The sequence below is a fragment of the Fusarium oxysporum genome, chromosome 6 (assembly GCF_000149955.1).
Source record: "Fusarium oxysporum f. sp. lycopersici 4287 chromosome 6, whole genome shotgun sequence".
Classification (NCBI taxonomy): domain Eukaryota; kingdom Fungi; phylum Ascomycota; class Sordariomycetes; order Hypocreales; family Nectriaceae; genus Fusarium; species Fusarium oxysporum.
In genome coordinates this window covers 239,834-263,239 of record NC_030991.1, presented here as the reverse complement: position 1 = coordinate 263,239, position 23,406 = coordinate 239,834, and the positions used below count along the sequence as shown (strand labels likewise).

The following is a 23,406-nucleotide window of genomic DNA, read 5'->3' as shown; positions in this document are numbered from 1 at the left end:
TGGCCTTCCTCGCCTCAGATAGTCATATTTACGAAAAAAAACGTGTCTTGAGCTCTTTATGTCGCTTGACGAAGTTAGAAGCCTAGCGCATACCGACGGGTGACGAATTGCGGTTGGCGAGCAATCGGTTAGCCATTTCTTCCACACCACGTAATCGCGGGGGAAATCCTCGCAAACCTAGGTCAAGAATAAACTGAACTATTATCCGTTCCTCTACATCAGATAGTTTTCGTGATTTCGTGATCCAATCGCGTCGAGGTTGAATGCCATTGTGCCGGCGACGTGAGGCATAACAGTTGACCTTGTAGAGTCTTGCAAGAGGTCGGAGCTTTAAATTTAGGTCAGTTTGAAGGGCACGAAGTGCCAGAAGCATATTACCCTCGGAATACTGGCGAGACATCTTTTTACGTTGTGAATCAATTGATTAAATAGAAATGATGTAGGTTGAGGGATTTTGTTCCACTCGCTTGTCTGTTTCACCTGCTTATCATGTACGATATGCGGACTTCGTATTTACTCTAGCGCTTTCTGCAAAAGCTGCGTCACTCGAGCATGTATTCGGGTCCGTTGATCTTTGTGCTTCTGGCGCCATTGGCGTCGTGGCTGTACGTGCAGTCATGGTCGCCGCCCCACAATTCCTCAACCAATCACGCAAGAATCAGTTGCCGCCATCTACGTCCAGCTCCAGACAGAAAAGATTGGGAGCGACTTTCTCTCCAAGCGGAGTGCCGGGGTTAAGGAGGAAAAAGTGGGAAGTTTGGACACAGCTTGGCCAAACAATCAAATGGTGTTCAGCGAAGTGGGGCGCTGCGGATAATTATTCGGGGCGCTTCGGCTGTCGGCCAAACTCCTCTAGCCGGGCATGGCTGCTGCTAAATAGCGGCTAAAACCGAGTAGGGGTAGAACCTGAACCTGAACCTGAAGACAGTGATCTCCCACCGTGTCATGACATCGGAGACCAAATGCCAACGATACGGTTCATCTAAGCTCCGCAATACACTAATGGCCAAAATGCACAATTAACAGTCAATCATGATACCATCTCTCGAAACTTTGTGGAAATCTGACTCGGCTCTCCATCACGATACCGCTAAACATCCTTTCTCTGATCTATAAGCTATGCCGCACAATGACCAAAAAGAAGACGAGAAGGGGCCGGTCACGCCTCGACCAGCTCTCACGCATCTTCAAGGCAAAGGCGATTACAGATAGGGCATTAGCCCAAAAACAATCGAATTTCAGGGGCAAACGTAGCTTTCCTACCGATGTCAGCCCCCTTCTGGTGTTAGCATCCTTAAATGCAACCGAGTCTGCCATTTCCCATTCTATGGGACAGAGGATAGTCGAGCAGACTGAGGCCGCGCACTATATGACAATGCGAGGCGAGTCCACAGAGATTGCCCAGTCCCCAAGATTCGGCCCTGACGTCGCTTGCTTTGCGCTAAGTAACCATAACCTCGACGGTGGACTTCAACCGATATTGAGGGGCGAGATAGAGAGCGGAATGAACCGCAAGCATTCGGGAAGCAGGAAACAACAAACGAATTTGGGTAAGCGAATGGGCCCAAGCATGCCAGAGGGTCCAGGGGAGCCAGTTGACGCAGGTAATACAGCTGAACTGGCTGAGTCCGAGGAGCAGCGAGATGATGCAGAGCAGCTGAGATACGAAATCGACGAAATCATCAGTCACCGCATCAAAAACAAAACCGAGATCGAGCTCGAGACCAGATGGAATGGCTGCTCCAAGCCCACGTTTGTCGATGAGCGTACAATTCAACAAGACTACCCACTTGTGCTCTACGATTACTGGGAACCCAGGGACGGCCGCGAGGAAGCAACAGGAATAAATTTGTTTCATGTTTTCCAAATCCGCCGGTGGAAGATCAAGGACAAGAAATTGCAATTCCTGGTGCAATGGGTTGGATACCCACCTAAAGATTCAACATGGGAGCTTGCTTGGAAGGTGGAAAAATGTGCGAAAGAAATGCATGGGGCGTATTTAAAGACGCACAGGGCTGCGAGATCTGCTTGGGAGAAGGAGGAAAGTAAGACACAAACTTGAGGTATCTGTTGTTTGGTACCCATGATCCTTCTGTAGATATCGTATTTAAGTTATCCCTTTGAGAGGCACAAGACTGCGGCGGGGTCACGACAAGGGCGTAGGACCCATTAAACTAAAACTAGTGGTACTTCCCTATACATACTAATTTGCATGGTGATAGAAGTCCCAGCAGTTCTGATTATTGCAAATCGCTACCTCACATACTTGCAGCCATATGGGGTCTCATACCGGCTTTACTTATTGCTTTGTGCATTCCCTGTTATCGGCTCTAGATAGCTTTCTTTTGCCTTCCGCTTCTTAAAAGGTTGAGGCCGCCCCTGCTTGAAACGTTGGCAAGCCTGGCAGTCTGAATTGATGCACCTGTAGATATGGTTGATATCTCTTTGTATGCATTTTTTCCGTGTTTCTAGATCATCAATATCCTCTTCCTTCCCCGGTTGTCATGCACATGTGTTAAAAATCGCGTTATAAATACAATCCTTCCAATCCTTGAGGGTTGTGTAGTGTTTCAAGTTAGGGTAACGTGTATGATAAGCGAGTGGGCCAGTCAAGCGAGTGGGCCAGAAATCCCTCACCTTCCATCTTCTCTACTTTATCAGTTAGTTCTCGACAATGTTGGAAAATCCGGGAATCCCCCTTCCCTTCAGGATTCAGACTGTTAGTCTGAAAGTCCTAGATTTAAAGTTCAAAGTCCTAGATACAATCATCTAGAGATATAGGCCCGAGAAGAACTCTCAGCTCAATAATGAACAATCAAGTTTCATAAAAATATATTTTTTCACCCAGCACTACTGCGCAATATAAACAACAGTTGGACGGGATGGCTTGGAGGAGCGCCAGGAGTAAGGCAATAGAAAGTGTCGGCGACAGGTTCCCGAATTGTCCAATTAGGAAATCCAAATTAATGCGACAAGGGTCTTTCACGAGTTCAATATTATGGACATCAATCCACGAGCACTTTGCTGAGTAAGCTGTCAATTCCATCCACAAAGTCGGATATTGACGTGGATGGATTGATTCCCTACCCTGCTAGTCTTACTCCTCACAGGGCGGCCTTTGGATCAGTTTTCATGCTGTCGACTCTGCAACGCTCCGTGGACCTATAGGATCGTGTTCACCGCAAAATCATGCGTTCAAGACTTTAACCACCCGTTAACCCCACAGTTAGGCTACAGCAGTATCTTTGAACCCATCCCCCCGCCCATCTGTCCTACAACAGCTCTCCAAAGTAGCCCCGACCGTCCTGTTGCAGGCTATGTATTGGTGCTACGCTTAGTCAGGCGGCGCACCTGGGTGTGCAACCTTATTTGGGCACCTAGGTGCCCATGTATTGGCCGCCGTTGCAGTAAGCTTCCGCCAGAGAAACAACTTTCATGCGATCTTAACTCAGAATATCATCAGTATTAAGTCAGAGTTATTGGGAACATCCAGGTGCACAGTTAAAGCACGACGTTGCTTCAACGAACGGGCATTAAACTTTTTCCCTCTCCAGTAAACGTTACCCGAGACGACGAGAACTAACGAGAAATAATTAACGGACAGGTAAATGTCCTGCGAATGTAATCACTCTTGTCAATGATTAAGCCATAGGGGCGCCTACGTAGCGAACAACAAACTATCAAAGAGTAAAAGCGACTGAAAAAGCCAGTATTTGCGAATCCCCGCCAAATTGCCGTTGTTGTGGCTCGTGTCTTGCGGACCGAAGTCTGAATATGCCAACCTCTGACGCTACAGGAGGATCTGTCGCGTCCAAGTCCACAATAGTGGAGATTGGAAATCAGATCACTGGCTCATCGATTCGTAAATCCACATGGTTGTATTGATGTTTTGGAGATTTTAGTGGGCTTTGAGACTGAAATGGCCCACGATGCATGGTATACCTACCATAAGCCTAACCATTAGGGATCGACATGGAGGGCGTCAGCGGAGTTGTTTCCTGCTAAGCCCCATGCATGTCTGGTTATCTTAGCATGTTAACCTAAGCGGGGCCCCAGACCCCACCATCGCCCCAGCCCATCATGGAACCGCCGTGCTTTATTATTCTCCCTTCTACTCATGCCTTCACCACTCGTTACGCGTTTTTAAATCTCGCTGGCAAATTGGATTGCTACCGTTTGTCCTAGGACCCTTCGCTTCGATCGCAACCTTCTCAGATTGCTACATGATCGTCCTAACGACGTGGCCGAACTTGAACTACCTAGGTTAACCAGCTCGATGCGAGGCGCTCATAGGGACCTATACACTCTGAATTTCGACTGCAGCACCAGAACAGACGTTTACTATATGATACGAGCGAAAGCAATGGACCGTGATGCGGTGGAAAGCTCAAGGTTTCACCAGCTCGAGGCTTCTGTATCAGATACGGCTCGGTTACTAGGCACCAATGCACTTGGTACACAGGACAAGTGTAGAGAAGCCATGAATGGCGATCGTTGGGAGATATATGAAGATTCGAAAGTGTTGTCGTGGTGGCAGAGGCCCTCAGTATGCTCCAACTTCTCGGACGTCTGTTACAACCAAGAGCTAACAGCATATCCAGGTCTACTGGCTGCTTTTCCCTTTCACGGTTTTCACCCTGGCTTTCGGAGGTGTCATGGTGCCTAAATTGAATCTGTGAGCGCTTCCGTTATTATATCTTAACCTAGGACATTGACTTTGATGCGTAAAGGATCCTCGACCTCGTTTGCAAGCAATACTTGGCGGATCAGAAGTTCCTTGACCCGAACATCACCTTCAATGCTATCCTTCTCGGTAGCGACAACTCACAATGCAAGATACCCGGGGTCCAGAAGAATGCTGCAACCTTCATGCTGGTCATGAATCTTATCACAGGCTTACTGAGTGCCATCGTGACTCCAAAGTTGGGGCATCTATCAGACCGATATGGTAGGACGCGATTGATGGCCCTGGCTTCCTGTGGTGGTTTAGTTGCTGAATTCATAACCATCTTGGTGGCTAGATTTCCTCAAGTTATTGACTACCGGTGGCTAGTACTGGGAAGCGTGTTTGATGGGTTGACCGGCTCTTTTACAGCTGGAAGCATCCTCCACCAGTCATACATTAGCGATTGCACGCCGCCCTCAAAACGTGCAGCGTCTATAGGCTACATGCATGCATGCCTGTTCACCGGCCTGGCATTCGGCCCTCTTTTGGCCGGATACTTTGCCAAATGGACTGGCAGCCTCCTGTCCATCTTCTATGTGGTTCTGGGTTGCCACAGTATGTTTGTGATCGTAATTAGGTTCATCGTTCCTGAATCTCTACCCAAGAAGAAGCAGCTGCTTGCTCGGGAGAAGTGGGACAAGGAACAAGAGTTGAGGGCCCAGACCAGGAGGTCTCTGTTATCCACTATCCAGACGACTAACCCATTCGAGCCTCTCAAGGTCCTCAGCCGCACGGGCCCTGGAACTTCGCCTGCTCTCCGCCGAAACCTGGTTGCTCTGGCTCTCAACGATATCATCATTTTTGGAATCTCTCAAGCTGCTGGTGCGGTTATTATTTTGTACAGCGAGTACATGTATGGATGGGGCACCTTTGAGAGTTCTCGATTCGTGTCTGTTTTGTCGCTAGTTCGGGTAGCGGCTCTGATGGGCGTCTTCCCAATCATCAACTATTTTGGGCGTGTTCGTCCAGCTGCTCGGAGACGACGAGATTGTCTCACCCTTCCAGCAGAGAAGCATTATGGAGCAGACAACCTCGACATATGGGTCCTTAGAGCTGCCCTGACGTCAGATATCCTAGGCAGCATTGGATACAGTCTGGCACACTCTGAAAAGGTTTTTTTCCTTAGCGGCATGGTCACAGCAATGGGAGGACTTGGCAGTGCCACTATCCAAGCTACTATAACCAAGCACGTTCCCTCGAACCGCGTAGGGCAGCTTTTGGGTGCGGTTGGCATGCTGCTTGCCCTTTCTAGGATTCTTGGGCCGCTCTTGTTCAACGGTATCTACGCTGCTACAGTCGGAACGTTTCCACAGGCCATCTTTGTCCTACTGGCAAGCTTGTATGGCATTAGCTTCCTCGCGAGTTTTGCAATCCGGCCCCACGGTGAGTTGCTCCTTTTGCCCCTTTTGCCCCGAGGATTCGAATATGCTAACGAGATGTGTAAGTTCATTGGGACGATGAACAGGAGGAGACAAGGCCACTTAGCCCTGGACAACAGAAATACAATGCCAGAACGAACACGCTCCCTATTGATGAGGAGAGAGTCCATATCCAATAGGTCTACGATAGGGTTTTCAGCCCATAGTCAAAGCCAGCCATTCAAGAACGCTCATGTGCAACGGGCGTAACTTCGTACCCAGCTCGATAACTGCACCGCGATTGACCGTCTCGAAACCTTCAAATACTCGTTAGGAAGCAGTCAGCTACACCCCTCTTGGTTCTTATATCGCTTCTAACTGGGCATATGAAGTTTAAGAAGTTGAATATTCATGAAAAACACATCCAACAGGAAGGTCCAAGTGAAAACCTGCCAAGTGCCGTGGCATATGCGGTGATCATAGCCCCGAGATACCCTCGTCTGTTCATCTCGATCCACGTAATTCATTTCGTTGTTACGGGTAGCAGCTGCTGTAGTGAGGATATCAGCTTGACTACCTCGTCATAAATGAAGCGCTGTATCAGCCGTGCCGTGGCCGTGTTCGTTGGCGGCTCCTTTCTCCGGCGGTCACCTTTCTTATCGTCTTTTCTCAGATAATACATGTATCTGGTCGATTAGTGCAAGTTTAATGTATTCGTGCTATGAGTCTCTCAAGAAGTGTCACCGCCCCCGAAAGATTTACTGTATCCATAAGCAATCTTAAGACCCTTGAACCGTATATGCCTGTTAAACACCATTAAACAAAGTTGATAGGAACAACAAGAGGGCACTATCCTTCCACGCCATTTCGTCCACCTATACCAAAAGACGCCATATTGGTAAGGTGTCAAACTCGGAGTGCCATCCATATACCCAAGAATCAAGTTGCAGCCATCTAGGTCTGCGACCATTTTCCTTCCTCAGACGCGTTCTCTCCGTCATTGGCTATACGTTCAACAGCAGTTTCAATATCTTCAGCGCCATCAAGCATATCCAGCCAGGCTGTCTGCACCGTTCCATGCTCAAACAGCAACACAATAACTTGAACTACAGATGCCTGGCTACCATTGGCCCTCGACGTTTTATTTTTTCCAAGCTCGATCAACCCTGCGGGTTCGTCTGACAGTATGCCTAGGCGAAGACTTATCCCCGGGAAGTCAGCTCGGCTAGATGCTTCCTGGAGAAGTATTTCATCTGCTGCTAATTACGCTTGACAGTAGCTCAAGAGACCGCTTCTCTTTATCTCTTGCGCGTATACTCAGGCGTCCTCATCCCACCAACTAGGTCATTCTCGACAACAGTTAATATACGAAGTAATTTTTTAACAAGCGGCGTTGGACTGTAGCATCAATAAAGTTAATAGCAACGTCACCATCGATGGCAAACGTCTGGCGAAATCTATTAGTCGTCATTTTCGATTAAGTTGGTACATTTCTTACTCGGTTAGACCTTGCCTCCCCATCAGCCCCAGCTCACTAAACAACGGTATGTGGTTTGACTTCATCGAGGATCAATCTTGTTTGGGAAGTATCGTCGACATGTTCCCAATTACGGACCAGCAAGTTCAAATTTCCCTGGTTAGCATTGGCCAGGCTGTTGCTCTGGGAGACCTGGTCCTGTCTCCGAATGAGGTAGTGACGGTCCACGACTTCTTGAGTAGTTTCTGCGCACGGATCTGAGCAATCTTCCGTGGTCGCCGACGATCAGAACTTGTGGACTTATTTTAGAAGCTGCCAACTTCTCTGGAGGCGTGCCTGTGTGATTGCCGGAGAGTGGTTGATCACTGATATAGGTGAGTCTTTGATAGGGCAAATTGAATGGTCCTGATCGCTTCAAATAGACGGCGCAGATAACTTCCACATCAAATCTCCACACCAGAGCAGAAGGCATCGAGCAGCTGATGATAAATCATGGAAATCATGCTAACGTGACGATGCGGTGTCAAATAGTGATGCAATGGCAGCTTCACTACGTCATTATGCAGTAATGATCCATAGGATAGTGTGTGTTACTCTCCGTTTGTGAAGTCGGGATTCCCAGATGCTCATTTTCCAACCTTGACTGACAAAGCTGTCGCGCAAATCTCATTGGTTATCATCAGAAATCATCATGCTGTCAGCCAGTATCACGCGTGCCACCTATTATAGGCCTGACGAAAAAGCAACAAGAATTGAATTGATAAATACGTAAGTGTTAAAATATTAGCGGCCTTTCTGAAGCCTAGCACATATATAGTAGCTTCTCCTATACTGTTACTATTAGTAGGTAGGTATTAACAACGTTAATATTATATTTGCGATTATATCTTATATAAGCTTGATCTAGCTATGAATAATAGTAAGATCTTTGCATTTAGTTCTCTAATAGTCATATCTGTGAAAGAAACGCGTCTTGAGCTTTAGTTATTGTTTCAGAAAGTTATAAGCCCAGAGCTTGCCGACGGGTTATTGTTTATATTGCGCAGTAGTGCTGGGTGAAGTATAATTTTATGATACTTGGTTGTTAATTGTTGAGATGAGAGTTCTTCTCGGGTGCATATCTTTTAGATGTTTTCGTCTAGGACTTTCAGACTAACAGTCTGAATCCTGAAGAAAAAGGGGGATTCTCGGTTTTTCCAACACGGGTGATGCGTCGCGGTCAGCAAAGAGGGGCTGGGATATTCTTCAACAAAACGTAGTCGCGGGGGGGGGGGACCCTTGCGGATCTAGGTCAAGAATAAACTTAATTAAGATTTATTCTTCTAAATTCGATAGTCGCCCCGATTTAGAGATGGTATCACAGGCAGCGAGGATGCCCTTCCGGCGGCGCCATAGCGTTATCCGACTGACATTATAGATCTCTGCAGCGCGTCCGATCTTTAATTTCGGGGGTCATTTTGATGAGTCTGGAGGGCACGAAGGATTATGGTGTCAATATTACCTTCTGATATATTTTGTTGTAGATTGAATGATTGAATAGGGATGATGTAGGACGAGAGAGTTTTGTCCCACGCGCTTGTCTGCCATGAACTCGACTTTGATACAGTTGAGCGATGTTTATTCGGATAGATGGCTCACCCTGGCTACCGGCTCTACGCATGTTAAAATGATTTTAACGCAGAGTCGCTCGCGAAGAGGATTCATTGATAGAGGAAATTGGACAGCAGCATCCTCTGAGGCTCTTTCGTCCCTGTCTGTTCTTTACCCCGGATATGTCAGTATTGCCAAGGGTGATACAGATACTCCATTCCAATACGCTGTAGAGACAGGTCTGCGCATAAAAGACCAGTCGGTGGCCATGACTGAAGGCCTAATCAGCCAGGCAGGGTTGAAAGCCACTCCACTCAATCCATTGGCAGCTCGAGTGGAGTGGGTAGATCATAATCCACTGAATATCTCAGCATAGTGGATCCACTGTAAGCTATTGTGGATTGGGTGGATTGGGTGGATTGGCAAGTGCCTCTATTCTTGATGCCATGATGGTGACGCTATTCCCGAAGCCCTTGCCCACGTAGGTCCCTTATTCCAACTTCCGAGTGAGACCTTATCCCAACGGGCTCCCATCTCGTCTTGAACGCCCACCACCTGAGTGAGCCACTTTGTTGCCCATCCTTCAAGCTGTTGATCCGACATCTGAGCTAATTCGAGGCCGACTTTTTCTTCGTCTACCGAGATAAAGAAGGGATCTAATTCATGAATAATACCAGCCCTCAGCCATGAACGCAATACCTGGCATATCCCGATAATCTGGGCTTCGAGTTGGTGGCGCAGAGGGTTCACCATCCGACCTGCCGCTGAGAAAAGACGCTCACACTCAGCAGACATTGGTTATATCGTGAGAAAATCAAGCGCCATTCGCGATAAGTTTGGATACTTGAATCGCTTCTCGTGCCAGTAAGCGAGAGGATCGTCGATGGAGCCATCACCACTTTCGCAGTGCGTAATCCAATTCAGGTATTCGTCTTCGCCTGGCGTGAGGCCATCATGACCTGCTTCTGGCGCTGTGTAGCGGTTTCGTTTAAGGTATTCCTGAAACGGATTATCCGAAGTCTTCCGCTGCTTAGGAACTGGCTCAACGGCTAGTGGCTCCTATCCAGGCAACGCGGTCTCCTGATACTCAAAACGCCAGACATTGTGAACCATGTTTTTCGTCTCGTCAATCCACTCAGGGCGGTCAGTCCAGTTGCGTTCAAACCATTTCCATCGGTATGCCGGATGGAGCGCCAGGCCAGTGTAGTAGATGGGCGTCTCACTCAATATCTCATAGTATTCATTCAACTTCTACCAGCCCAAATTGATGTTAATCCTGAAGCGTTCAATATCAGGGAAGTCCTTCGTGATGTCCTTAAAACATTCAAGTTGCTCGAGAAGAAATTCAAAGCCTTGAATAACTTCCCAAATATTACCATATGAGCCAGTCCACCCACGCTTCCGCTTGCAGATCTGGCCGTCGCCTTCTAGCATTTTGATCGTGGCTTCGTAGTAACTAAGTATTTGCGTAAATATTTCGACCACCTCCTAGTCCTTGTCGGATAGCTAGTTCTCTGGCTGGCAAATAAAGGGCAATGTGAGTGACTTCTTAGGACCGCCCCTCTTGGCCTTGTTCTGCTGTTCGAAGTCGATTCGATGGTGGGCAATGAGTCATTCGATATAGTCGCGAAGCAGTAGAGCTCGTCGTATCATGTATAACTATGGCAGCCATCTCGTATCGTTGTCCAAAATAATATCCAATGGCTTCCTGGCGTTGAGTTTTGGGTCAGATGACTTGTTGAAGGCTTCTTGTTGAATGTTGCAAAGCATGCCAGTCAACAAGTCAGATCTGTGGATAGCTACCATAAGATTATGCAGTTTGCCTGCTGGCCCCTTCTTGCGCCAAATCAAATGTTCTGCTTCGGTAAGAGGCTCTGCCCCTGATATCCGCCGCTCAAAAGCGTCAGCATCATGCCCAAATAGAATGGCTTTGGCGGAGAGGTTCAAGGTATGCCCAAAACAGCGCCCTCGTCTGCGGGCCCCAACGAAGCCGAGCTCTCCACCAATGATCTCCATGGCGGTATTATTGTTTTTCGCGTTGTCAAGCGTGAAAAAGCCAATCTTGTCTTGGATCTGATACGATTCAATTACGTCGAGGATTTCTGCGGCGATATTAGGCCCAGTGTGCCTGGCGCTAACTTCGGGGAGCCCAAGCGTAATCTTGCAAGGCTTGTTGTTTTCGTCCCTAAAGAAGCAACAGATGCCATATAGGGCGTATCGGTTTCCAGACGCCAGCCGTCGAAGAAGATGTGGATAAGGCCAGGCGCCTTGCCCAAGACCTCTATCACCTTCTGCTTGTGTTGTTCGAACGCGGCGATGATCTTTTCTCGAACAGTTGTGTGGGTAATATTGGCTTTACGTGCCGAAACTGACGGGTTCAAGTAATCAAAGATAGCATGGAGTTCTGCCTCCTCGGTAATTGAAAAGGAGTGATTCTTGGCCACGATCCGATCGATCAGAAGCCTCCGGAAGTGTTCTTTGTCGAAGCGTTTGATGAAGTCATTCGCAATCGCTTGTTCTCGGGGGTCGTGTAGATCGAGCTTCATGGATTCAGCGAGAGTCCGCTGCCCCGGAGGCTTTCTGCCCTTAGAATTCGCCTTCTTTTCAGCAGTTCCTTGGGTCATTCCAGGCGGAGCGCGGATCCCGTGGTCGTTGAACAGATGATTGTACGCGTTATGAATGCCATCAGCTTCGAAATGACGTGGATGTGGATTATTCTTGCGAATGCACGCTCGGCATATCCATCTGCGGGCGTCTTCCTTTTGGATGTCATATCCAAATTGACAGGCCCAGCAACGCGTCTCCCTGGCTCGCTCAGAGAACGCCCAGCCTGGGAAATGCCTCCAGAGCGTACGTTCGTACTGTTCATCGCTTACGGAAGAGGTCCTCAGAGTCGAGACAGGGGTCGAGGTTGAACGGGTAGGATACGGTGTCAGGGTGTTGATTCGGCAGCGGACCCGAAGCCGCTGTCGGAAATGTCGAAACAGGAATCAGGCGAGGTCATGGTAAAATAATATCTTTGTCATGTCGAAATCGCAAAACATGGTGCAGGTGATGGGTCAACAACAGGTCGTTAGGTCAGCGCGAATGACGCGTCCAACGCGACCAGTTGGCACAATATGCCCTTATCCTGCGGATGTTTCAGACACTTACCTTTCGAGCTAATTTGAGGTGGACGAGCACGTAGCGAGTGCCATATTGGGGTTCGGGTATTAGATAAGTCCCTAACATCCTTCACATCACGAGTTTGACGCGATTAGTATCGCTTGCGATTTTTCGCGCAGTATTGAGATATTGAGGGATCTGGACGCGTTTTTTTAATCAGCTTACCGGCAATTATTTAATGGTATAATTGTTGTATTATAAATCCAAAGTATGGACAGTCGAGCTTGATATTTGCTGGATATGTTGTTGAGGAAAATATACGCCCATTGATGGCCCTCATGATGATATGCACTCACGGAGCAAATCTTAAGTATATCCATCAAGACTTACGTCATCCCAATAAGAAAGCATAGGACATTCGAATAGTGTTTCCTATATTGTATGTATTCTAAAATTGCGCTGTTCAGAAGTTTCATGGTGTTTTTGACATAGGGTAGCAATATTGCAAAAATTATGGGGCTCATCAGCCTCTGTTAGAGGCATTCTGCCAAATACATGGGCGCTCTTAACTACCCCACTGCTAATCCACCCAAATCCACTGGGATTTTGCCAGTGGAGTGGACAGTGGAATCCACGAGTGGATTCCACTACGTGGATTGGGTGGAGTGGCTTTCAACCCTGATAATACCTCTCTTGCTCGGATTGCGAATTTCATCTGTTTGTTTGGACATGCTCACACTCCAATGTCATGTAGCGTGATACGCATAAAGGGCAGGCATAATGCCGCCTCAGGTACCATAGAGTAATGCAACCCGAATGAAATATATGCCCGCACGATAACCGACGGACGATATCACTATCCGCTATCACTTCCAAGCATATAGCACTATTAAGAATTGTCAACTAAACATGAAACTGCCTATTAGTTTATGTATTCCCTACCAGATGATAACCTCGTGGGGACAGGTAGAATGCTGCTCTGAGCCTGTAGTTTCTATTCCTGTCATCGCTTGCTTGTATGCCTGCGATGGAGCAATCGAGTCCAACCGCTGCAAGTCGCTAATCTCGGAACTTATACTCCTTGCTGGGACATCGCTCTCGGAATCCCCTTGGACCGGGATCTGGTTGTTCCTAGACTTGAGTCTTTGCCATACTTAGCTTGTGAAATGGAGGTTTCGAGACTTGTTGGTGGGAGATGGCATACTCGTATATGATAAGAAGGGCATAAAACATGAAAAGACATACGAAAATAATAATAATGGGCAGCGCTTGGATGCATTCCTCTGACGCGATGCATCCAGGGCTTATCATAGGGTTATGGGATACATTCGCTCTCGCCATGATGGTACACAATTTCTCAAGGCTTTCTATGCTGACCTTGGGAACGAGCCTGTCGCGTCGGAAGCCTTTATTTAAAGCCATACGCAGCTTGAAAGATATGCTGCCATCAGGCGCACTTGGCGTAAACCTTTTCGGTCAGATCATACGAAGATTCTGGCTAGTGAACTCAGAATAGTGACCTGATCATACCACTTCAAGCTCCAGAGTGCGAGGGAAGCATTAGTATCGGAAAGGAAGCTCCGGCTTTGAGCGCCTATTAGAGGTTAGAGATCGAGTCGTCTTAAATTCTTGGTTATCCTGCCCCTAAATCAATTCATTGATCAAAGGAAAAGGTAAAGCTCTATTTATAGTTACATATCTATCTAAAGGAATACACCATGGCCCAGGAGTAATCGAATAGACAGAATATACTCGTCTTGTGTCGATAAATGGTCTGGTCGGCTCACCGCACGTGACATGGCCCTTCGCGCAAGCAGAAGAGGTTAAGTACAGGGTAAAAGTTAACTTCAATCCCAAAATTCTGTTACTGAGGGCCATGATCAAAGTGGATTCAAGGGTTAGCACCACCGCATGGGTGTTTGTTTTTGGGTTTGTTGCCGATGTAGCGGGACGAGGTATAGGTAGTCATTTTCACATTGCTGGTCATCCACTTAGTATGTAGAATAATGTAATCAAGAAAGGAAGCCATTGGTACAAGTCACTTGGGAATGATGTTAGTGAGGTCATATATGCGTAACGTCCAAATTCATCATGGCATCATATGGCAGTCCATTGGACGCCTCCGCACGCTATGCCACCTATAAAGCTTCTCCCCACAGCAGCTTCAGATGACCTTGAAATGAATGCATTGATAGCCATTTCAACCGACCCAAAATAATTCAACATGCTGGCTCGGACCATCATCTGGCGTGCTAGACGCGGGGCGCTCTATCAGGTGCATCGAAGAGCGTATGCCTCGACGGCGCTGATTCCGGAGCAGATCAAAGTCGTCCAATCGACCATCCCCGCACTGGAAAAACACGGCCTCGAAATTACAACGCTCTTCTATCGCCAATTGCTCAATAAACACCCTGAGCTCAAGAACATCTTTAACACAGCCCATCAAGATACAGGCGAGCAGCCAGCCGCCCTCGCGCACGCCGTGTGGGCATATGCCGCCAATATTGAGAACCCTGAAGCCATGAAGGCAGCTATTTCCCGCATTGGACATAAACATGCGAGCTTGGGAGTTACTGCGGACCAATATCCCATCGTCGGCCAAGGGTTACTCTCGGCGATCAAGCAAATCCTCGGGGATGAAGTTAATTCAAGGGTCTTGGATGCTTGGGATGCTGCATACTACCAGCTCGCTGAGTATTTCATTACTTTTGAGGAAGGATTGTATCGAGAGGCCATGGCGACACCCGGCGGCTGGAACGGATGGCGCAAATTCTTCATCTCTGACAAAGTGAGAGAGAGCGAGGAAATCATCTCATTCCATCTCATGCCAGCCGACAAGGGAGCTTTGCCATCCTACAAGCCTGGCCAGTTTGTCAGTATCCGATGCTTTGTGCCTGAGCTTGGGACATACCAACCCCGGCAATATAGTCTGTCTGACGTACCAAATGGAAAGTATTTTCAAATTTCCGTTAAAAGAGAATTCGCATCGGATATAAAACCGGCCGGCCGAGTATCCAATGTCCTTCACGAGTTGCTGCCGGAGGGGTCGGAGGTGGATATCAGCATGCCATTTGGTGATTTCGTCTTGGACATCAATGCTATAACGCCCGTGGTGTTTATTAGCGGAGGAGTTGGACTGACACCTATGATGGCAATGCTGAAGAAGATAACGCAGGAAGGTAAACCGAGGAAAGTGGTATTCATCCATGCCGCACGCAACTCACGCGTCCATGCTATGAAAGACACCCTCATCGAGATTGTGAGAGACCATCCGGAAGTCACCCGCCTTGTTTACTATGAGCAGGTTGAAGAAGACGATATACTAGGGCTTGATTACGACCATGAGGGGCGCGTGGACCTTGCAGAGGTTAAGCATAAGGTGATTCTGCCAGAAGCGAATTACTACATCTGCGGGCCACAGGCGTTTATGAATTCTCAGAGCAAGGCACTTCGGGATCTGGGTGTTGATGAGAAACACATTCGCATGGAGGTATTTGGGTCGCCAACTTCCTGATACTATATGGAAGTTTCCCCTTGTCTGCAACAGCTTAAATTTCAACTGAACCCAGCAATTCCAACTATTCCTTGTCCAGGTTATAGCGACATTGCCAAGCCTGGTTCTCACACTCCTGAGTCCACGACTGCTTGCACTATGGCAGATTGTTGCGTCAATTACAAGTACCCAAACCCCAAAACTGTTTTCTTTGTCATACCCCTGGCAGTATAAAGTCATAATTAGTGTCTCTAATTGTCTTTCTGCTACGTGAACTTGAGCGATCATGGTTTAGGTGACCTTATCAGATAGCAGGAATGTTTACATTAAAACAAATAATTAGGATGGCTTAACCTGTGTTATTATAAGAAAAAAGCTTTTAGCTACGCTTATCATTCCTCTCTACGGAAGTAAATGGATAGCCTTAAACTATGGAAAGCTAATACGATCTTTATTATCTTGTACAACGTGGGGCTATCTTCCTCTCCTATAGCTTGATCGTTCTATTCTTTGGTCTCCTCGACCTCATCCATTTCTAATCAACCAGTCTTTATCCTCTTGCTCTTTCCACTCCTTCCTACATTCTTGAAAAATTTGCTTTGTTGACTTTCCCTTCGCATTTGGCAGGTCCAACAATGTAGTCCCTCCAATCTCCACCAGTTTCGCCAAAATACTCTCTTGCGCTTCTGTTTTTCCGCTGCCATTCTGTTGATGACCTTTACTCGGCAGAAACTACCACCAGCAGCCCTGTGAAGGGGCGTTTCGAGTTTACTGGCTTTATGATGGGCGTCATTGCGAGCGGAATGGTCGTCACAGGTGCTGAAAGGCGTGGAAGACCAAAATCAGTGCAGCCTGGAAACCGGGAATGAATTACAATCATTCAGGCGATCAATGCCGAGGGCCAAGCGATCCCGCCGTTCATCATAGGTACGGGCCAATATCACCTCGCCAACTGGTACCGAGAAAGCAGCCTCCCGGGCGATTGGGCTATTGCGACGAGCCCTAATGGCTGGACAGATAACGAGACAGGCCTCGAGTGGCTAAAGCACTTCGACCGGTGTACTACCAAGCAATCAAAGAATCGCTATCGTCTCCTGATCCTCGACAGACACGAAAGTCACCACTCGGTCGACTTTGAGAGATATTACAAGGCAAATAAAATCATCACGCTTTGTATGCCGCCTCATTTGTCTCATCTACTTCAACCTCTTGATGTCGGGTGCTTTGGGCCGCTCAAAAAGGCATATGGTCGAGAAGTAGAGCATCTGATTAGGTGCTCTCTAACCCACGTTTCAAAGACGGACTTCTTTCCGGCATTTTATGCCGCCCACCAAGCCGCTATAACTGAAAGTAATATCAGGGGGGGGGGGCTTAGAGGGTCCGGGCTTGTTCCTTTAGACCTGGAAAGTGTTATATCGAAGCTTGATGTGCAGCTACGAACTCCAACGCCAATCGAGGAGGAGGCTAGCCTTCCCGACCTTTGGGTGCCCAAGACGCCAAAGACTGTCCTCGAGGCCACTTCTCAGTCTGAATACCTTGAAAGACGAATCAGAAGGCACCAGGACAGCTCTCCAGCATCTAATGTTAATGCGCTCAAGTCATTTTCTAAGGGAACGAAGGCGATAATGCATCAGATAGCATTATTAAAGTCTGAGAATCAGATCCTTCGACAGGCAAATGAGACTCTTAGCAAAAGGCGCAGAGCAAAAAAAAGCCGCCTACGTAATAGAGGAAAGATGACTGTAGGTGAGGGTAGGGATGTAATTGATCAGAAAGACGTTGATGCGCAGATGGTGGCCGAATTATCGAGAAGTGGTAGTAGGGGAAGGACAGAGCTGGCGAGAGAAAGGCGCTGTAGAACCTGTGGAAAGACTGGACATAATACAAGAACAAGTCAGATAGTTGTACGAATATCTGAAGAGGAGTATAGAGATTAGTTTCAATTACGTAGATGCTTTGCTGTGATTTTAAGCTCTATTCTGTCTTGATGGTGGGAATTTCTGGTGCACTCGCTTGGTTGGTGCATTCGCTTATTATATACGTTAGCGTACTTGGCCCTACTAGCTTAGTCCTCCCAGGTGGAATAAATTTCGTTCATTCGTTCATTCTCACGTCATATTCACTTACCAATTCATCAATTCAATTCAAGTTACGGGCTAGAAGCGCCGTAATTCACTTCTCATGAAAACTGGCTTGAACTTGAATTGACCGCCGCGCTGGGTGCATCACACCATCGGCACGAGAACAGAGAGGTACGACATTGCCAGGACTTTGAGTTCCCTACCGGTACATAATGGTCTGGATCCGATATTAATATACGAATTTTTAGCCTTACAATCGAGCACGTCACGACAGATAGCATCGCGGATCGACTCAGATAAGTAACGACAACGATTTCGACGACCTCTTTAGCTGCCATTTAACAAAAACCGTTATAGAGACCCGGTCTGTATTCCGTACCAACTACACTCGCTCAGTGTCAGACAATTGGCTCTACAGGGATCTGAGATGGCATCAGGAAATTAACGAGGATTATCTAAGGAACAAAATCTCAAGGATAGGATGCACCGAGTCGTGCAGCTCTTTATACACAAATGAAAGCGTTGTCTGTTCTAGGCAGTAGCAATTGCCACCCTGAGGTCATGGCGCGAAGCCATCACCGGCCCCGCACATGGCAGCGACCGTTTATTGACCAGCAGAAACCTCTCATCTCTATTCTCTATTCTCTCCTTCATTTTTCCCTATCATTTATCCTCCTCGTCTCCATTTCCTCTCCAGGGCCTTCTCTTCGCTAACCAAATCCTACCTTACAACCTGATGGGGAATAATGACGTGCGATAAAATCATTTTCAGTAGCCTCCAAAAGCCGATCCTCTCATACAGCGATACAATTCGCAATCTCATTCATACAATTATTCCCCCAGGTTTCAACACTCTTGCCCACAAGCCCACAGTATGGATAATTACCAGAAGTGAGAGAAGATTGGCCAAGGTACGTCTGACCCTAGCTCTGGGACCTTGGCCACCATTTATGCAGCCATTGTATTTTCTAATATATTTCTATTTAAATACCGGGCTAATTAAACTTAACAGGTGCCTGTGGTGCTATTTTCAAGGCTAGTGACCTTGCAAATGGGGGACGAATTGTCGCATTGAAAAAAATCCATCTTGAAGCCGAGGGCGAGGGCGTACCGAGCACTTCCATCCGGGAGATTTCTCTCCTCAAGGAACTGCAGCACCCAAACATCTTGCGCCTTCTTAACATCATTCACGCAGATTACCACAAGCTTTACCTCGTTTTCGAATTCCTTGATATCGACCTGAAAAGGTACATGGAGACCTTACCGGTCAGTGACGGTGGACGAGGCAAGGTGCTTCCGGAGGGATCATCGGCATACCTCATGCAACTAGGTATGAACGACACGGTGGTCAGAAAATTCATGTACCAGCTTTGTGCTGGCGTTAATTACTGCCACTCCCACCGTATCTTGCACCGAGATCTGAAGCCCGCTAATCTCCTCATCGACAAGGAAGGAAATCTCAAGTTAGCCGATTTTGGGTTGGCACGAGCGTTTGGTGTGCCTCTGCGCCCATACACTCATGATGTCGTGACGCTCTGGTACCGAGCACCTGAACTTCTACTAGGCGCAAAACAATACTCGACGGGTGTTGATATGTGGTCTGTCGGCTGTATCTTTGCAGAGATGTGCGTTCGAAAGCCGCTATTTCCTGGTGACTCTGAGATTGATGAGATCTTTAAAATCTTCCGGTAAGTTTATCGCCCTTGCATATGCTGTGGGTGAGAAGTCTGACGTTGATCCCCTAGCACATTGGGTACTCCTACGGAAGACGTTTGGCCTGGAGTTACCTCGTACCGTGATTTCAAGTCCTCGTTTCCTAAGTGGCAACGTAACTACGATCAGGCTCTCTGCAATAACCTCAACAAAGCAGGGCTCGAACTTCTCGATATGACGCTGATCTACAATCCGGCTGGACGCATTTCGGCTAAACAGGCCTGCAACCACCCTTACTTTGAAGGCTTTGTTGCGTAGTCAGGCCAGCTGAAAATTTACTACAAGTAGGGGAACTGCCACATATTACCACTAGGTTCATGCGACTGGATATGAAACGTGGACCATACTTTGGGGTTGTGAATCTGATTCCACATACTTCTCGCCTGATTCTATTCTATGCAACTCTCGCTTGACTCTACTGTGTTCACGGGCGACCATCGAGTTGATCGAAAGAGAAAGAGGCCGTCTTCTAAGAAGTCAGAGGCCAAGCCGATACAGCGCTTTTTTTTGGTGACGAAGCTGTTAAGGTAATAAAATCCCCGACAGTTGCTGCCGCTTATAACGACGAAATGAACCATGTTGATCGAGGTGGCCAGTTGAGGTCATATTATGCCTATGATCATTCCCTCCGCTGCGGCCCTTGGCAGGCACATTGTTGGACCTTCCTTCTTGATGTGGCCTGTATTAATGGCTATATTGCTTAACTACACAGGCCCCAGCCAAACAAGAAGGGGTATATGACTCATTGGAAGAGGCGAGAGTGCATTTACAACGCCTGATTCAACATATATCAAGAAAGTCAGTCAAGGAAGAGGTATCGCGCAGGGGGCGAATCCGACCCTAAAATACAGCAAAAAGAGCCCCTTGTCCGCCGGCAGATGAGGTCGGACTACTTTGCTTGTCAGGGCCTTCGACAAGGCCAAATGAGGTCAAAAAGCCAAAAAGGAGGCCCCTTACGGAGAGTGACGGCAATGCAAGAAGAGGACAGACTGATTATTGGTGTAGCGTGTGCATGGTTCCTCTTTGTAACTACGGAAATTGCTGGTACTCCTATCATAAATAGAAATTAGGTAGGCAGTAAAGTATCTCTCGTTTGAGGCATTTTAATTCGACAGACCCCGCTGTCAGTACGAGAATTGTGGCTTTGATGATGGTACGTCAACGTCACCCTTTCTAACTTCTTGTGGCATCTCACATGTCTAGCTGGAGTATATCTTAGGAAACTTCAAATACTATTGGACAATACTGAGCACTATGACGTATCAATGATTTGAGCCGCCTGCGGTGTGGTGATTTCACATGTTACTTTTGAGACAATTTCCTTATCGTATCATGATTTTGAAAACTATCATGGTACAATTTAGGTCCTCTGAGGCATAGGAAGAGCGACATGCTCGGAGTGATTGGACTTTTCTCCAATGTCACTCCCCGCACTGGCAGCAGAGTCAACATATCTTCGATGACCCATGAACCCACGGCCATATTCATCATAAACAAAAGTCAACATTAAATCACCAATCACACCTTCAACATGTAACACAAATCCCTGCTCTACCATCATAACCTAATCTAATAAACCTCCACCCGCCAGGATGCTTTTATCTACGCCAGCTTCTTGCTGTGTTGTCCTGCGGAAAACCATGCCTTGCATTCGTTCGCCTCATATATCAAACCACACGTAAGATACAGCTCTCCGTTGTCTATTTCTCCCATATTACATACAAAAAGGACGACTCAAGCACGGGCTCTCAACCAGCATCCAATAATCTTCCTACTGTTTCTACTTGCATTCCGTCGACACCCGGCCCCCGCTCGCACGCAGGCACATGGAGGCAAGATCAGAAGCCATAAGAGCCCCGGCAATGTCACTACGATCGCGTAGTCCAACCCAACGATATTATGGTGCGACGTCAGTTTGTTCGATCACTCCAAGAGATTCAACGTTACATACCTCCAAAGATAATAGTATCTTCCAATCTTTTGGCAAGGATTTTAAGATTTCAATAGGCTTGAAAGAATGCGCCAGGCGGATTTTGCGATTAAATACCCTGCCATCACAAGCCACTTCGAAAAAGAAGCTCCAGGGCGACCCTCAACATGGGCATCCCAATTGTACTGCAAACGAAAGGGTCACATTGAATCAACACACTGGAGGACTGAACTGTGCTTCCTCTGCGACGACGCCCAGTTGCACGGCGATTGTTACAACTGATGGAGGTCACGTCCAAGGAGGGGGAGCAAAGATACAGCAACAGTCACGTCCGGCTCTGCATGTATTCGGTCATCGTCGTAGCGCCGAAAAGCAGCCTTTGTTCAAGACTGTTCATTTTGGCCCAGATTTGGAGTATGTACGCTACTTTTCGAGCGCCGACAAACCACTGACAATCGACACAAGTTCATCATTTGTGAGCAAGGATCCACTCTTGGATGAAAGGATAACCAACCAGCAAGTAGCCTCGTCGCCTCAATGGGAAATCTTTACACCTAACTTCCCCGATGAGGATTCGACGCGAAAGTCGATGGATGTCAGAGTCCAAAGACTCTATTTCTCTAGTCGTCGCATGGCTCTCTATGTCCTTATCGTGGTAGCCAACTTGGCCTTTGAAAAATCTATCATTTGCCGTTTTACGCGAGATTATTGGAAAACGGTCTCCGAAGCCCCAGCGCAGTATTATCGTGCTCCAATCTCTAGGAATGGGCAAAATTACTATAAATTTGTTGTTGGCATTAGGCTCTTTGATGCGGATGAGCTTGACTCGAGCCCTTTGTTCTTTTGTGTGCGATATATCGTCAATGGTCAGGAATATTGGGATGATAACTCAGGAGTCAACTTCGAGGTTGATTTCAGAAGAAAGCTTCACTAGAAACGAATATCATTTTAAGTATAAACAAAGCACCAGAGCGTACGCCATGTCCCGCAGTGGATTCCATCAGGGACCCTAACGAGCTTTTTCCAGGGGTCCGAAGTCACGCTCGAGGCACTCCTTATGTCAGATCATTATCATATGTCGCCGAGTCCACTGTGAGTAACAAGATATCATGGCTGATGGTGCTAATTTTTGATACAGCTATCAACACTGCTTGCCAGACGGATATGCTGGGTTACTAAACAATATTACCACTGCCTACTATAGTATCTGGGGTTTTACTGGTTTGATATCAGCATTGTGGAGCCATGAGCTTTGGAAACAGGCTAATGCTTTGACCGAGGGGTTTTGGTAATCTATCAAGTCACCGAATGGAGTCGACGTTAAAACCGACTTCGGTGAAGAGAGAGCTGACTAAGGGGAACACTGTGAGCACAACACCTTGAGCGATTGAGAGCATTGTCATGATGGGAGTCTGGCGATTCTGAAGCCGGTGGTATGGATGAAGAAGGAAAAGAAGACGAAGAGGACGAAAGGCTTAAGCATGACGAGAATGAGGATCAGAATGGGGAGGGTAGCACGATGGGAGAATCGGACGAAGAAACACCACCACTAATCAGCGCTGCCCACAAATCAAACAAATCAAATTCAGGGTCATATTTGAGATATTTAATAGCCTCCAGTATTGGATGTGTTGTTTGAAATACCTGATCAAATATTTCAACCGTTTTAAATCTCAACATCTATGCTCTCCATACTACTATTTCCAATCTCTCACTGAAGTTCATCCCTCCCACCCGCTGTCGCTCCTAGCTTCACCACGCCATGCCAGACCCAGTTCTTGAGGCATTGCAACTTCTCCAATGCTTCCGTTGACATTGAGAGCCTCTGTGACGTCAAAGTCAGCTTGGCCAGGCTGAACGACCTGTCACAATCGGTTGCCATCGCCGGTATCGCAAGTATATCGATAGCCCGCTAGCTGATCATGGGAAACTG

The 23,406-nt window shown here is 47.4% G+C and overlaps 4 protein-coding genes across 20 annotated transcripts; all 4 read left to right on the top strand.

The window, feature by feature from the left end:
• Positions 1 to 906: 906 nt before the first annotated feature.
• On the top strand, positions 907 to 2,287 carry FOXG_06986 (uncharacterized protein; the record flags this gene model as incomplete). 2 transcript variants are annotated; one of them, XM_018385622.1, is made up of 2 exons in its annotated part: positions 1,130 to 1,550; positions 1,614 to 2,282. In XM_018385622.1, 2 exons carry the CDS (start codon positions 1,130 to 1,132, stop codon positions 2,060 to 2,062), a joined length of 870 nt encoding a protein of 289 aa, XP_018244243.1. In that variant the 3' UTR covers positions 2,063 to 2,282. The 2 variants fall into 2 exon arrangements, with proteins under 2 accessions (XP_018244242.1, XP_018244243.1); XM_018385621.1 differs by having other exon boundaries at positions 907 to 2,287.
• A 2,076-nt stretch (positions 2,288 to 4,363) lies between these two features.
• On the top strand, positions 4,364 to 6,438 carry FOXG_06985 (uncharacterized protein; the record flags this gene model as incomplete). The annotated part of the gene is made up of 4 exons (XM_018385620.1): positions 4,364 to 4,546; positions 4,602 to 4,675; positions 4,731 to 6,109; positions 6,172 to 6,438. 4 exons carry the CDS (start codon positions 4,364 to 4,366, stop codon positions 6,282 to 6,284), a joined length of 1,749 nt encoding a protein of 582 aa, XP_018244241.1. The 3' UTR covers positions 6,285 to 6,438.
• Positions 6,439 to 14,480: 8,042 nt separating this feature from the next.
• Positions 14,481 to 19,801, top strand: FOXG_19598 (CMGC/CDK/CDC2 protein kinase; the record flags this gene model as incomplete). The annotated part of the gene is made up of 4 exons (XM_018399857.1): positions 14,481 to 15,746; positions 16,634 to 17,495; positions 18,843 to 19,518; positions 19,576 to 19,801. 4 exons carry the CDS (start codon positions 14,481 to 14,483, stop codon positions 19,799 to 19,801), a joined length of 3,030 nt encoding a protein of 1,009 aa, XP_018244240.1.
• Positions 19,802 to 20,896: 1,095 nt separating this feature from the next.
• FOXG_19597 (uncharacterized protein) lies at positions 20,897 to 23,207 on the top strand. Of its 16 annotated transcripts, none has more exons than XM_018399846.1 (5): positions 20,913 to 21,076; positions 21,135 to 21,887; positions 21,939 to 21,948; positions 21,998 to 22,565; positions 22,612 to 23,207. In XM_018399846.1, exons 2-4 carry the CDS (start codon positions 21,370 to 21,372, stop codon positions 22,130 to 22,132), a joined length of 663 nt encoding a protein of 220 aa, XP_018244237.1. In that variant the 5' UTR covers positions 20,913 to 21,076; positions 21,135 to 21,369; the 3' UTR covers positions 22,133 to 22,565; positions 22,612 to 23,207. The 16 variants fall into 16 exon arrangements, with proteins under 16 accessions (XP_018244227.1, XP_018244226.1, XP_018244237.1 ...); XM_018399845.1 differs by having other exon boundaries at positions 20,913 to 21,887; positions 21,998 to 22,446; positions 22,501 to 22,565; XM_018399854.1 differs by having other exon boundaries at positions 20,946 to 21,076; positions 21,135 to 21,948; positions 21,998 to 22,446; positions 22,501 to 22,565.
• Positions 23,208 to 23,406: the final 199 nt, after the last annotated feature.

What these genes read in the sequence shown, in the direction of transcription:
- FOXG_19597 (XM_018399841.1), top strand. Translation starts at nt 21,370, where the DNA reads ATGGAGGCAAGATCAGAAGCCATAAGAGCCCCGGCAATGTCACTACGA.